The following is a 14488-nucleotide window of genomic DNA, read 5'->3' on the forward strand; positions in this document are numbered from 1 at the left end:
CAACAACCATTTCTCAACTATGCTTGGGAAAACCTTCCTCCACCAGCCAGCAGTGTGACTCTGGCCTAGAGAATGAGAGAAACCTTAGAAAACAAACTTGCTCTTGCCAGAACCCACTGCTTCTAGGTTATCCCGGTGCTCTTGGAAATTTATACTGTACATTTCAACACCCTAAGTCACAGCTCCCCACACCACGAGTGGAAAAGGCATTCACAGTTCCTTTTGATGAACGTAGCACACCAAAGGGCAATTCCCAGCAGATGTCCACAGCATCAGGGGATAACAAACAAGGTACAGATGGGGCACTGTCTGCACAAGTGACTCCGGCCACTATCTTACCCTCTTCACCTTTATCTGGCTCAATGGCTCATCAAATCCTGGTTTTGCAGTCTGCAAGGTCCTCACTTCCACAGGGGGACAGACAGGACAAAAAGAATAAAGCTTATGGCCCAACAATGTGGCCTGCCACCTTTAACTGGTGTCATAAACAGTAAAAAAGATGAAAAATTTGGGGGGGGGGCGCGGGGGCTAGCTCAGCAGTTAATGCACTGGCCTAGCATTAAGGAGGCCCTGAGTTCAATCCCCAGCAACAGAAACACACACTGATTTTCTTGTAACACATAGAGCTATTGAAGAATTGGAGAGTGGAAATGATCATAGAGTCTGGAAAGAAATCCTCTGCTGTGACCTTAAGGGAGACACAGAGGGTCAAGTTTTACAGCCATTTGTAAGTGCAGCAAAGAACCCTCTAGCTCAGCCCTGTCACCCTGAAGCTATAATTCCTGGGAGCCATGGAAAGGATGAATGATGAGACCTAACCAGTGGCACGGTGAGAGTCAGAAATCTCTCAGTAACTAGCAGGTAGTTATCACCTTCATGCCCCAGTCATGTTAGGAAACAGCTAAGGGAGGTTGAATGAGAAGTCCAGGCTACAAGCTCAGCATCTCCCTCTAGAAGACTTAGCCATTTGGGACTCTGATCTCATCTCTACCTTTCAGAGTACACAGGATAATATGAGCTCGGTTATTATTTTGTTTCTTTAGTTCCAGAGCACCAACATGTCTAAATGTTCCCCTTCAACACCAAGAAGGGGGGTAAATCTCAGCTCTTGTACAAAACGCGCGCGCGCACACATACACACACACACACATATACACACACAAACCTACGCACAGAACAGGCATGGCTTACTCTCACACAGTGCTGTTGCTCTTTTGTCAATGACACTTCCTCAAGTTACCTGCATGTATCCTGTTTCAGCAGTCTTTACAGCAGTGTCTACAAGTCCCTCTCGACCAGCCATTGTGTGGAAGAAAAACTCAGTAGGTGTTAAGCCAGAGTAAAAGCTATTGGCCACAAAACCTTTGGCAGCAGGGAGCTAAAGAGAGGCAGGAAAAAAGAAAATCAAACACAGTTCAAGTTCCAAAATTCTAAAATCCATCCACAGAAGAAAATGTCCCCTGGAGGCTACACACATACCCAGCCAGTGACCCAAGAACTGGCAGGTGCCCTACGCCCTTGCCTACAGGAGAAATAATTTGGACACACCATCTTTGCTAGGGTGCCAGGGCAGGTAAATGGCTCAGAAGAGGAAAATATGAGTTGGAGCTGCTATTCCAGAAGTGTCAAGGACCTCAGAGGGCAGCCAACCCACTCCCTGGGAACCCACTGTCTTCAAGACATCCTTATTGTGGGCTAGTCCCACCCACCTCCAAACCAGATCCACCTGGAGCTAGAGCTACTGAAAAGGTAAAATAGACTGTAGTGATGGCGGTGGACTCTGACATACCAACAGTCACCGAAGAGGCACTTCATATGGGTGAAGACTGACATGAAGTACAACTCAATGCCACAGCCACACATTCTATGTAAACACCCAGTGAAAATAACCAATGGCTTTAGATCCTGATAAGTCTGTGTTCCTTAGGGGACAATCTAGACAAACAGACCTTCAAGCTTCCACTGCCATTTACCTTCGAATGCTTCTCAAAGTGAGGCAAAGATCTGTTTTCAAAGCCATCTGGAACCCGGGAGCCACTGATGGCTTGCTGTCCCACACAGGCGATCATCTGTGATATGTTAATGAAGGAACCTGGGAACAGGTCAGAAATGGAAACAATAACAGAAGCCAGGCAGGACAGAGGGATAAAATAGAATGCGACACAGCACAACCCTTACTCTCACAGCCTAGGGTCCAAGGGACTGAAGGACAGAACTACAGTAACAGTTGGAACCAAGGAAAGGGCTCCGGAGCATGTGCAGGTGTGGGGTGCAGGGAAGGGCCACTGGAGTCTTTCAGATGACCGTCAGACTGGCCTCTGGACATGGGGTCTGCAGAGAGAGGACGATGGGAGAAGGAATCTGAATGTGTGTGGAAGAGTGAGGGAGAAGCAAGGGTAGAGCAGGGGAGACCCCAAGTGTGCACAGGAGCAGGAAGTAGAACAATGGGTAAAAGGCAGCCAACTTAGAGAGCAGGCATTTTATTTCATAATGAACAAAATGACAGCAATAGAGGCCCTGAGGTTCTGAGTTTGAGCACGGTATTAGGAAACCTAATGCTGTAAGAGTCTGAGTAAATATGAAGTTAAGGAAGTTTGCTACATCTAAGCTAGTGCTATAGCTCAGTGATAGAGCACTTGCCTAAGATGCATGAGGCATCGGGTTTGATCCTCATGTGGAGGCCAAAATTACTCAGGGTCAGAGAATGTGAGCTTGCTTTACCCAGCAGGGCTACATAAGGGGATGATTTGACCATGGGCGTGGTTACCAGGTGTTTGGAAGGGTCTACACTTAGCTGTGCAGTGTGCTTTGATCTAGCAAAGGGGAGATCTTTTGCCCCACCCCTTGGCATTGTTATAAAAAGCCCTTTTGAATAAACAGAAAAGGCCTTGGGTATTGACCCAGGTCCTCCCAAAGCTATCCTGTGTTTAGGTTTGCGTACTTTCTGCCATAGTGGGGCTGTGGTGAGGAGAGCGCAGTCAGCCAGAGTGCTTGTGAGAGCAGACTGACAAGCTGACAACCTTGACAAGCTGAGCAGCAGAGACACCAGACCACAAGAGAGGAGAATGGCAGGCAGCGGCTTGCAGAACAGCATCCCCGAGGGTGAGACCATGATGGAGGTAGTGCTTCAGACCCTGGGGAAACTGCTAGCTGACAGCACACCAGGGTGGGACGTACCCAGGGATGTGGAGAAAGCAGAGGAGTTTTTTGAATCCTCCCTGCAATGAAATGTACAAGGTTGAGTCCCTAGCAGCCGTGTGCAACAGCAGTGCTCCAGGTTGAATGGTGGATACACTGAAACTCACACCAGCCTGAGCTCCCAGCAGCAGAGTAAGGTAGAGCTGCCCCAAGGGCAGCCCCCAGAGGCTTCCTGGACTCTGAGTGCTGCATTCGAAGACTACTGGCAAAGTAGGTAATGGAGTCGGGGTGCAGTGGCTGCTACTGGCTGAGGCTGGGTTTCCTCCCAGACCAGGTTGCTGAATGAGAGCTGTAGCTCATAGCTGCAGGGAGGAACCTTGAACTCCTGGGGTAAGAGGCAGTTGAAAGCCCTCAGTTCTGGGACTGGGACTGTAAAAAAGTCACACAGCTTCTATTTGCTAGCTGCACAGATAACTTTTTCCAAAGGACTCTGCTCAGCTATGGTGATGGTGATGCAACCTTCACCCTGAGGCAGAGTTCCTAGGGTAAGACTGTCATAAAATGCTGCTGTAACTCGAAGCAAAGTTTCAGAGACTGTTTGAACTGAACTGTTGCATTTAGGGGAACTGCAAAAAGTTTTTGGTTGTGGGCTTCTTCACATTTGGAACTTTAAGGCTAGTATCAGAAAGCTTTTAGTGGAATATTAAGACTGGTACCAGAACTGTCATCTTGAACTTTTCAGACTTAAGAAATAGAATGGACAGGAGTGATTCAATTACAATAGGACAATTTTGAATTTACTTACAAATATAAACCCTATTAACTGTGATGACTTATGAACTGTTTTGTGTATGCATATATGCTTTATTAACTGTGGTGGTTCACAAATTGTTTTGTGTTCCAAAACAAAATGGTTCTGTTTAAATGGAGAAGTTGTTTGTTTTTTTTTTCTACACAGGCCCAAGATGCAGCTCAAAAAATTATAAAGAAAAGGGGGATTTAATATTCCTCAGTCTATTTAATTTTTTAAAAAATGTTTTCTTGTCTTTTGAATGGATTAATGTTAACTTGTGTTAATGTACCTTATGTTTTGTTAGCAAGAAATACAAAATGTTTTATTAAGAAATCACTTTTGAATATTTGCTAAAGTTTGTAAAAGTGTAAATAGTCCTACTGAGAGTCTGCTTTTGGATGTAAGTTTGTAAGAATTATAATTGTGTATAGTAATATTCATGCTAGAATTACATTAATCCGTTGATATTAATGAACCATGGTTTGATGCAGTTGCATCAGGAATTTACTGATTTATTTGCTACAGTTACATCAAGAGTTCATTGATTTTAAAAAAGGGCTTTGTGCATCTGAGGCTGCTATAGACATCCTAGACCCATTCAAAAAGGTCATTCTATCTTTGTCATCCTCTACTCCTTTACTAGGAGGTCTAGCAGCCATAAGGAGCAGGAGTATTGCTTTAATTATTCCAGCTACTTGCAAGCTCTTAGTGGAAAGCTGATTCAGAGCTGCACAGAGTTAAGCTCTATACTCCCACTTGAGATTTATATTACTAAAAAGTGGAAATTTGTGGAGGCCCAAATTACTCAAAGTCAGAAAATCTGAGCTTGCTTTACCCAGCAGGGCTGCATAAGGGGATGATCTGACCACAGACATGGTTACCAGGTGTTTGGAAGAGTCTACACTTAGCTGTGCAGTGTGCTTTGATCTAGCAAATGGGTGGTCTTTTGCCCTGCCCCTTGGCATTGTTATAAAAAGTCCTTTTGAATAAACAGAAAAGGCCATTGGGTATTGACCCAGGTCCTCCCAAAGCTATCCTGTGATTTTATCTTTCTCCTCTTCGCTATCTTTCTAATATTTTCTTATCCCTCTTTCCACCTCATGGAAACCCTTGAAAAGGGGGGAGCTGGCCTCCCACATCCTCAGCACTACAAGACAGGAAAAAAGATTGCTATATTGCTAAATCTATTACTGAAATTTCCCAGCTTTCTTTTTAACACCGAATTTGGCCAAAGCACCTTCAAACTCAGGAACCCAGCCACATTATCAACCAGTTTCTCCAAAAGACTTAAACTACCCCAAGGTAGTTTCAAGGTCAGATTTCCATGATTTAGAGACAGGCACTTAAAGAAATGAAGAGCTTCTATGAAGTTACAACCACCAAAGACATGTTCTAGAGCCAAGCCCCTGGCAGGGCACACAAACAGCCAACCCTGAGGGCTTAACTCACCTTTGGAGCCACACAGGGCCATGGTGAGGGGGCTGTTGCTCTTGTCCAGTTCTCGGAGGCAGGCACTACCAGCATGGTCCCTGATCACAGACAGCTCCTTCAGGATCAGGGCCTGGGGGGAGGGAAGAAAATACAGTCTGTGAGGAGCCAGCCTCTGGCTCTGCAGATCACAAACCTTTAATCTGACATTTTTAGAAAATTAGAGAACATTTCATCAGGATGTCATATTTCTAATCAATGAAGTTTCCTGAATTCAGACAATCAAAAAGTGTGAGTTGCACAAAGTCCTTTCTTCTGCAAGGGTCTGGAAGAGTGTGAATAGCAAATTATAACAAAATCCTACATCCAGTCATGTGTACACGTGCCCCTGTAAATGCACAATGCTCATGTGAAGGAGAACTGTTTGCTCTACTTGTACAGTCTGTCTCTACCTGTTCTCATAAAGCATGCTTTCAATCTGCATGAGCAAAGAATGTGACAAGATGACTCCAGGACACCCTGACCTGTGAGCACAGTCAAAATTCACAATTTAAGGTGATGAGCCCTCTAAAAATTGTGGTCCTATTGAGCCCTTAATTAATTTTCTAGGTAGGTACAGTGAGAAGCCTCCTCTTACCTCTCTGTCTAAAACTCAGAAGACTGAAAAGGAGCAGACTTCCAGGGGACTAGTACACTCCTGTGAACCCAGCACTCAGGACTCTGGCAAGATTGTGAATTAGCGGCTACAGGTTACTTAGAGAAAGCCTGTCTCAAAAAAACCCTCACAGAAAGAAAGAATTCATCTTCCCACCTCTCTTTTAGTTATTGTATTGCTAAACTTGCCTGACCTGGTTTTGAATCCTCTTTAGCAAACTATTTATATGATCTGAACAGAAAACAAAACACTGGCTGTGAACTCTCCATCTTTCTGCCTCATTCTCTAGGTGGTTGAGATTATAGGTGTGTGCCACCACACCCAGCTGGGAAGACTGGATACTTCAAGAGCCTATCTTCCACACTCTAGGGAGGGAAAAGTGCAAGACACAGGCCATGGAGAAGGCAGAAGATAGCCAGGTATGGCAACGTGTACTTGTAAATCCCAGGACTTGAGGCTGAGATCAGAAGACATTGAAATTGTGGCCATCCTGAGCTACAGAATGAGACTGTCATGAAATACAACAAAACAAAGCCCAGTTCCCCAACTCCTGGTCCATTTGCTTTTGAACTTCAGGCTCCTAGAGGAGAAGATAGATTTTGATGTGGCCAGCTCAGCACTCAGCCAAGTGGTTTCAAACATGAGGAGGCTGTGACCAGGGTGAGACAATCCAACATGAGTATTTCCTATCCTCTATCCAAGTCATGGTAATGATCAACACACTGAGCGCTGGTGTGGTGTCTGTGGAAGGATGCTGCAAAGGAGGGCTGAGGATCTGAGGGACAGTGAGAGCAGCCCCAGTGAAGCACAGCCCCATGCTGTCAAATGAACAGATACCCATGTTTTTATACCAGAGTGTGAATGCTAAAAGAGCAAAGGTCCCACACTGCCAAACAAACAAGAACACATTGCAGGAACGGGTCAAGAACGCGTCCCTTCTTGCTTCTCGGCCACCTTCTCTTCATGGCTTTTGGCCCATCCCAAACACACTGTAAGCAGGACAGCTGACCACACCGATGTGGAGGGCAGTCTCACCTCTAGTGTCTCCTCAGCAGTGCAGCCTGGCTGCTGCTGCAGCTTGCCTGTGTTCAGGGCTTCGATGTATTCATCACACTTCTTGTAGCCAGCATTTAGTAGCTCATACTTGGCCTTCAGCAGTCCCTGGCCAGGTGTGACATCACCAATCCCGATGGAGAAGCCACGGTTAGCTGAGGAAGAATTGGCGGGCAGAGCAAACGAGCCATAACCATTAGTGTCCAGCTGTCAGGAAGAGCTCATCCCTGCTGCCTGCCCTCCTCCTCTCAGAAATCACTCTCCAAGAGAAGAGGAGGAAGGCTGGGGTCTAACTCAGTGGAGAGAGAGCGAGAGCGAGAGAGAGAGCACTATGTGAATCTGGGTTTACTTCCCAATAGGAAAAAAAGGCAAATATAAACACCATCTCTAGTAGACTTGGACTAATCTGTGAAGAAGTGGGTGGGTGACTGAGTGTTCAGTCTTAGTTGCACAGGGAAAGAGAGGCCCTTTCAATGTCTTCGGGTAGAGAACCAACAAGTCTGGAGAGGCTTGGAAATGAGACCACTAGTTCCTGCAGACACAGAGATGAATGTACTGGAGACAAGGAGAATGGGTGGAGAGTCTGTGTAAGAAACTGGCTCTGGGCTTTGCTCAGAAGGAAGATAGCAGTTCACGTCCTCAGGGAAGACCCAAGGGTTCTGGATTTGAGAATACCAGGCACAGCCGGATAGGATGACAAGAGACTGGAGAACCATCTGTGCAATATATGATGGCAGCCCTGGGCTCCCACCTTGGCCAGCTTCCAAGGCTCTATCCCCAGGGTGGGAGACTGAAACTAGAAGAGATGTCTCTGAGGAAATCAAGCCTCCCTAGAGAAAACTGTTATTGATGGGGTAAGTGGTGGCCCTGCAGTGAGAAAGTTGGTTCTCAGCTCAAACCAAGGAACCTAGAGGACAATAAACCCTGCAGCTCTATTTCCAGTCAGTGATTATTAGTCTCACACCCCAAGGATGAGTGGATAACCAAGAACAATGTTCCCTGTGTATGCTTGCATGCCAGAAGAGGGCACCAGATCTCAATACAGATGGTTGTGAACCACCATGTGGTTACTGGGAAATGAACTCAGGACCTCTGATCTCTTAACTTCTCAGCCATCTCTCTTGCCCTTTAGGAGAGTTTTTAACATGAAATATGAGACCACAAATACAAAAGGAAAGGAAAAGGAAGATTCAGGGAGCAAATATGAAAATACTCAGTAAAACTCCTTCAGAGCAGTTAAAGTCAAATCCAGAGATCAGAATGAGGCAGCTCCAGCCTGGTGTGGCAGTGCACGCCCTTAATCCCACTGCATGAGAGGCAGAGCCAGGCAGATGCCCATGAGCTTGAGGGCAGCCTGGTCTACATACCATTTTCCAGGGCAGTGGGGGCTACATAGTAGATCCTGTCTTGAAAACATAAACAAAAACAGAGGAAATTGGGAAAAAAAATCCCAATGTAGAAAACAGACAAATCCCCACCTTATCTGCAAATAATATTCATGGGAAATTTTATAAGAAATCCAAAACTTACCAAAGATAACATTTTATATCAACAGAAATGATAAAAGACAAAAGGAATGACTAAAGACATAGATTAAATAAAGGAAAGGTAAGAAAAGCAGAATTGATCCCGTAACTGGAAATGCAATTAACACAAGTTCCAAACAAAAAGAAATGCAGATAAAATTATCAAAGAAATGAGGAAATTTCCAGAAAGAAGGGCACTGCTGCAAGTTTATAGGAGCTGACTGAGTGATTAGCACAAGATAAAAAGCCTACCCCAGGGCATTGCTGTGAACTTTTGGGAAAATACTAAATATAAGACTCTATGGCCTCCAGGATGGGAAAAAAAAGGTTCAAAACACTGTGGGACTAGAAATGGCTGCACCCTTTTCACAGTACCCAAGAAGCTACAACAGAATAGAACAATACTGAGGAACTTCTGAGAGAAAATATTCAGTCTAGAATTTTCCATCCAGGCAAGAGTTAGTCAAAACGAGAAGAATCAAAATTTTATGGTTGGCAAGATGGTTTGGTGAATAAAAGTGCTCGCCGCCAAGCCTGACTACCAGAGTCTGATCCCTAAGACTCACCTCCACACTCATGCTATGGCACTAGTGTACCCATACACACACACACTCACACTCTCTCTCTCTCTCTCTCTCTCTCTCTCTCTCTCTCTCTCTCTCTCTCTCTCTCACACACACACACACACACACACACACACACACACACACACACACCAACAGCAATAAAACTCAATTTTAGGAAACGTGTAGAAATCACTTGATTTATGCTACCCTCAAAGTATGAACAAGCAAAACATGTAAGCACAGAGGGGCAATACTGAATCATCTGGTTGGGATAATTAAGGGCGGCCCAGAGGCTACAGAGCTTCCCTGGGTACTTGGGAAGCAGCCCACAAAGAGCTTTTTATGCAATACACCCATTCATAGACAATAAGAAGCTACCACAGATTCTGATTAGAAAAAATGAAAATCAAATTCCAAGCAACCAACTTGTCAGTACTGAGTCAAGTCACTGATAAATGCACAAATGGCTCAGCACACTTTATCCTGTGTGGGTGTGGGAAGGAAAAAGTGAAAGAACACACTATCAGAAGACACTAAGACTGTCTACTGCAGCATTAACATGAAACAGGAAGCTGCTGAGAAACTCACATAGGTAGACAGGAGCCAGCCTGGCAAGCCGAGACATGGCATCGGCAGCCTCATTCTGCCCCCAGTCTCGTAGCAAGATGTAGAAGATGTTGTTCTTGGATCCCGACCCCAGAGTTCCTTTGTCCATGCTGCCACTCATCAGCTCACTGTTCTGGATCGTAACATCTGGAAGGGTAATACTGACAATGCATTTAAATGAACAATTATCTGGTTGAGAAAAATGAAAATTCCAAGTACACCCAAAGAATTTCTCCTTAAAACTTTGTTTTCTGTTAAGGCAACAACTATGAGGAAAACCAGCGCCCTTCTCAAAGATATATATGTAACCTTTGATGCCCACCTGCCCCTCCCTCCCCTAGAAAGACAAATTGCATCAACTGACAAAACCGTTAAAAAGGGCCATTCTGAGCACTGCAACTCTGTCCAAATGAGCTCTGCCATCTAGAGACTGACAATGAGACAGAACACAGCTACACTTTCCTGAGGAAAACTTCCTTCCGAGCCCTTGTAGGAACAGTGAAGTTGCTCTCAGCCAGTGAAGCTCACTCTAGGCCACCTGCTTGTTCCTCCTACCCCATCCCATCCCTCCACTCACAGGAATCTTCCCCGTCCCATCCCTTCACTCACAGGACTCCTTCCTTCCCCGTCCATCCCTTCACTCACAGGACTCCTTCCTTCCCCGTCCATCCCTTCACTCACAGGACTCCTTCCTTCCCCGTCCATCCCTTCACTCACAGGACTCCTTCCTTCCCCGTCCATCCCTTCACTCACAGGAATCTTCCCCGTCCATCCCTTCACTCACAGGACTCCTTCCTTCCCCGTCCATCCCTTCACTCACAGGAATCTTCCCCGTCCATCCCTTCACTCACAGGACTCCTTCCTTCCCTGTCCATCCCTTCACTCACAGGACTCCTTCCTTCCCCGTCCATCCCTTCACTCACAGGACTCCTTCCTTCCCCATCCCGTCCTTTCACTCACAGGACTCCTTCCTTCCCCGTCCATCCCTTCACTCACAGGACTCCTTCCTTCCCCGTCCATCCCTTCACTCACAGGAGTCTTCCCCGTCCGTCCCTCCACTCACAGGAGTCATTGACGCAGAGGTCTTCCCCCTTGCCACAGTACTGCTTGCCCTTGGTCCGGAGGTTGGCCCTCACTGGATTGTCATCGCTGGGTCTGAGGATGACACTGAAGATCTGCTTTCCGGTCCACAGGGTGACAGGCTGGAGGAAAGGAGGCAGCAGATGAGAGCTGGGCTGGTCTCAGCATGGTCCACTTCAGTAAGGTAAGAGGGTGCAGGGACTACTTGCGAGCCCAGCACCAGCACGGCCCCTCCATTCCACCAGCCACCCACACGGACCCCAACACACCTTTAGTATCGTAGGGGGTGGGAGGCGCACTTTAATTTTCTCATCCTTGCCAACAAGTATTGAAGCAATGATTTGGCAAGCCTTGGCTCGATCAAAGAAAGTGTCCTTCAGGGTGAGAAGGTAGGCACCTAATGTAAAGAATCAGCACAAAAAAATGTGAATTTAATAACAAGTTGTAGATTTTCAACACTGTACACAATGGAGTTTGTTATAAATATTTGCTTCTTTAAAAAAAAAAAAAAAAAAAAACAGCACAAAAAAGAAAAGACCACATAGGGGAATGCACACATTTTCAACCTTCAAGTCAAGTCAGACAGTTCCCAGAGAAGAATAAAAACAGAGATGCTGACTGTGCCCCAACTCAACCAAGTAAGTCAAGGGGCTTTGTTCATCCACTGCCTCATTTCAGAGCCGTGGCAGAGTCTAGGCCAGATAGTAGGCCTAGAAAACCCCCAGTTTCAGGAAGATCAGCCTTGGCTGCATCAGAAGCTCAGGGCCAGCCCAGATGACGCCCTACTGAATGCCCCCTACATGCTCAGCCTACAGGAAGCCCTACCAAACTGCCCCCCAACTTAGCCTATATGAAGGCCACTGAATCCCCTGACTCAGCCTACACGAAGCCCGCTGGCCCCCTCATTCAGACTAATGAAGCCCTCTGTACCCCTATTCAGACCACATGAAGCCCCCTGTACCCCCACTCAGACTACATGAAGGCCCCTGTACCCCCACACAGACTACATGAAGGCCCCTGTACCCCCACTCAGACTACATGAAGGCCCCTGTACCCCCACTCAGACTACATGAAGGCCCCTGTACCCCCACTCAGACTACATGAAGCCCCCTGTACCCCCACACAGACTACATGAAGCCCCCTGTACCCCCACTCAGACTACATGAAGCCCCCTGTACCCCCACACAGACTACATGAAGCCCGCTGGCCCCCTCATTCAGACTAATGAAGCCCCCTGTACCCCTATTCAGACTACATGAAGCCCCCTGTACCCCCACTCAGACTACATGAAGCCCCCTGTACCCCCACTCAGACTACATGAAGCCCCCTGTACCCCCACTCAGACTACATGAAGCCCCCTGTACCCCCACTCAGACTACATGAAGCCCCCTGTACCCCCACTCAGACTACATGAAGCCCCCTGTACCCCCACTCAGACTACATGAAGCCCCCTGTACCCCCACTCAGACTACATGAAGCCCCCTGTACCCCCACTCAGACTAATGAAGCCCCCTGTACCCCCACTCAGACTAATGAAGGCCCCTGTACCCCCACTCAGACTACATGAAGCCCCCTGTACCCCCACTCAGACTACATGAAGCCCCCTGTACCCCCACTCAGACTACATGAAGCCCCCTGTACCCCCACTCAGACTACATGAAGGCCCCTGTACCCCCACTCAGACTACATGAAGCCCCCTGTACCCCCACTCAGACTACATGAAGCCCCCTGTACCCCCACTCAGACTACATGAAGCCCCCTGTACCCCCACTCAGACTACATGAAGCCCCACCCTACCACCGTTCCCCCCTCAGCCTCCATCACAAAAGAAACAACAGACAAACCCTGCCAAGTCTGTGGAGCTCAGTGAGTACACACAGAATCAAATGAACAAACAACCGGTAAAAATACCTTGAGCAAGCTCAAGGGTCAACGACAAACCTAAATACAGGACAGGGCATGGTGCTGCACACCTGTAACCCTGGCACCTGGGAGTGCGGGGCAGGATTCTGAGTGCCAGGCCAGATCAGCTGAGCCACCCAGGGGCACCCTGTGTCAAACTAAAAGTAGGAAGACTCCTAAGTACAGATAACAGCATTCAGGCCATCGTCTGAATCACTGTGCCTGGGAAGCCAAAGCCTCCTTTCTAGGTAACACTCACCTGTTAGGAAGTCCTGAATGGCAGCAATGAGTGGCTCCCCGTTTCTCGGGGTCACAAGGTTCGCTTTGGTCTGAAGAGAAACAAGCACAAGTCAGCCCCTCTGGCTGGACAGTGCAGCCTGAAGGTCTGCATCACGTGACTGTAGGCATCACATGACTGCTGAGCTGAGAGGTCTCCACCCCAGCATTCTTACTATCTTGCAGTTGCCTTACTGATAAAGGGAAAAGAAAAGTCCCTAGTAGGGGCTCACTCTGTAACCCAGGTTGGCCTAGAACTCACTATGTAGCCTATGCTGGCCTGGAACTCACGGTGATCCTCTTGCCTCAACTTCTTGAGCGCTAGTGTTAACAAGTGTGTAGACAAGCCTAGCTAAGAACATTCCCTTCCATGAGAGCTGTATCTCTGGAATCAATCAATTCCATGTTTCTCCACAATGACAGAACTGAGCGACTTCTCTTGTTAAGTTCTAACAGCAATTGAGAGCAAGCAGAAGTTCCTTGTCAGAGCGGGAATCTTCTAATGTTCATGAGAGGCTGTGGAGGTGCTCCTGTGAGTCTGTGGGTTTTCCGGGCCTCCTTACCATGTCCAGGGTCCTGTCAGGCAAAGACCTTTTACTGCCCATTTGTGAGTCATCATAGGGTAATGACCCTACATCTGGAGTGGCCGCGACACACTGACCTAGGTTTAGAGACCCTCTCAGAGGGAAGAGGGCAGGTGGCCTCACGTTAGTAGGGACGTGGGGTAGAGTTTCATGATTTTGTAAATCTGTGTACTCTGGGCCCACATCCATGCTGGGCCCTACAGACTTAGAACTGCTGCGTCAAAATGTCTCCAGTGACACTCAAAGAGATGTGTTCAGATGGAACAAGGGACTTTACCACCCCAAGTGTCCAAGCCTGTAGTTTATAGTTGTTATTTTAATCAATAAGATCTTATAACAAAATGACAGTGGTATGGCTCCTGACAGGCATAGTTTAACTGGTTGAATCCAAGTGGTGGCTGTTATTCCCCATAATATTTTAATATTATTTTTAATTACAAAAACAGCATGTGCTTTTTCCTTAAAAAAAAAAAAAAAACAACCTAACTACAAATATAGACAATCCAAAACCCCACAACTAATCCATGGACTAAGGCCTCCATCAATGCAAGGCTAAAGTATCCCATCAGTGATGGAGGCCATGGCTGAGCATGGTAAAACATTAAAGTATCACATCAGTGATGGAGGCCGTGGCTGAGCATGGTGAAACATTAAAGTATCACATCAGTGATGGAGGCTGTGGCTGAGCGTGGTGTCTCATGTCTGTTATCCCAGTGCTAGGAGTAGATGCAGGAGGATCACAGTGAGTTCTAGGCTAGCCTGGGCTACAGAGCAAGTCCATCTCAACAAGCAACTGTGGAGGCTGGGAGTGTGGTTTAGTAATCAAAAGTAACTGGATTTTATTTACTCATTTACTTTTAGTGGGGCTGGGAATGAAGTAA

The 14488-nt window shown here is 46.9% G+C and overlaps 1 protein-coding gene across 1 annotated transcript in view; it reads right to left on the bottom strand.

Annotated features, from left to right (window-relative positions):
- Window positions 1-14488, bottom strand: part of Polr3a (RNA polymerase III subunit A) — a 43552-nt gene that overhangs the window by 12914 nt on the left and 16150 nt on the right. Inside the window, exons 12-19 of the mRNA XM_059273873.1 lie at window positions 13007-13076; window positions 11115-11242; window positions 10829-10967; window positions 9748-9912; window positions 7050-7222; window positions 5381-5492; window positions 1974-2092; window positions 1241-1378 (exon numbers count right to left, since the gene is read on the bottom strand). Coding sequence (XP_059129856.1) covers window positions 1241-1378; window positions 1974-2092; window positions 5381-5492; window positions 7050-7222; window positions 9748-9912; window positions 10829-10967; window positions 11115-11242; window positions 13007-13076 — 1044 coding nt within the window. The remainder of the gene's footprint in view (window positions 1-1240; window positions 1379-1973; window positions 2093-5380; window positions 5493-7049; window positions 7223-9747; window positions 9913-10828; window positions 10968-11114; window positions 11243-13006; window positions 13077-14488) is intronic.

The sequence above is a fragment of the Peromyscus eremicus genome, chromosome 9 (genome assembly GCF_949786415.1).
Source record: "Peromyscus eremicus chromosome 9, PerEre_H2_v1, whole genome shotgun sequence".
Classification (NCBI taxonomy): Eukaryota; Metazoa; Chordata; class Mammalia; order Rodentia; family Cricetidae; genus Peromyscus; species Peromyscus eremicus.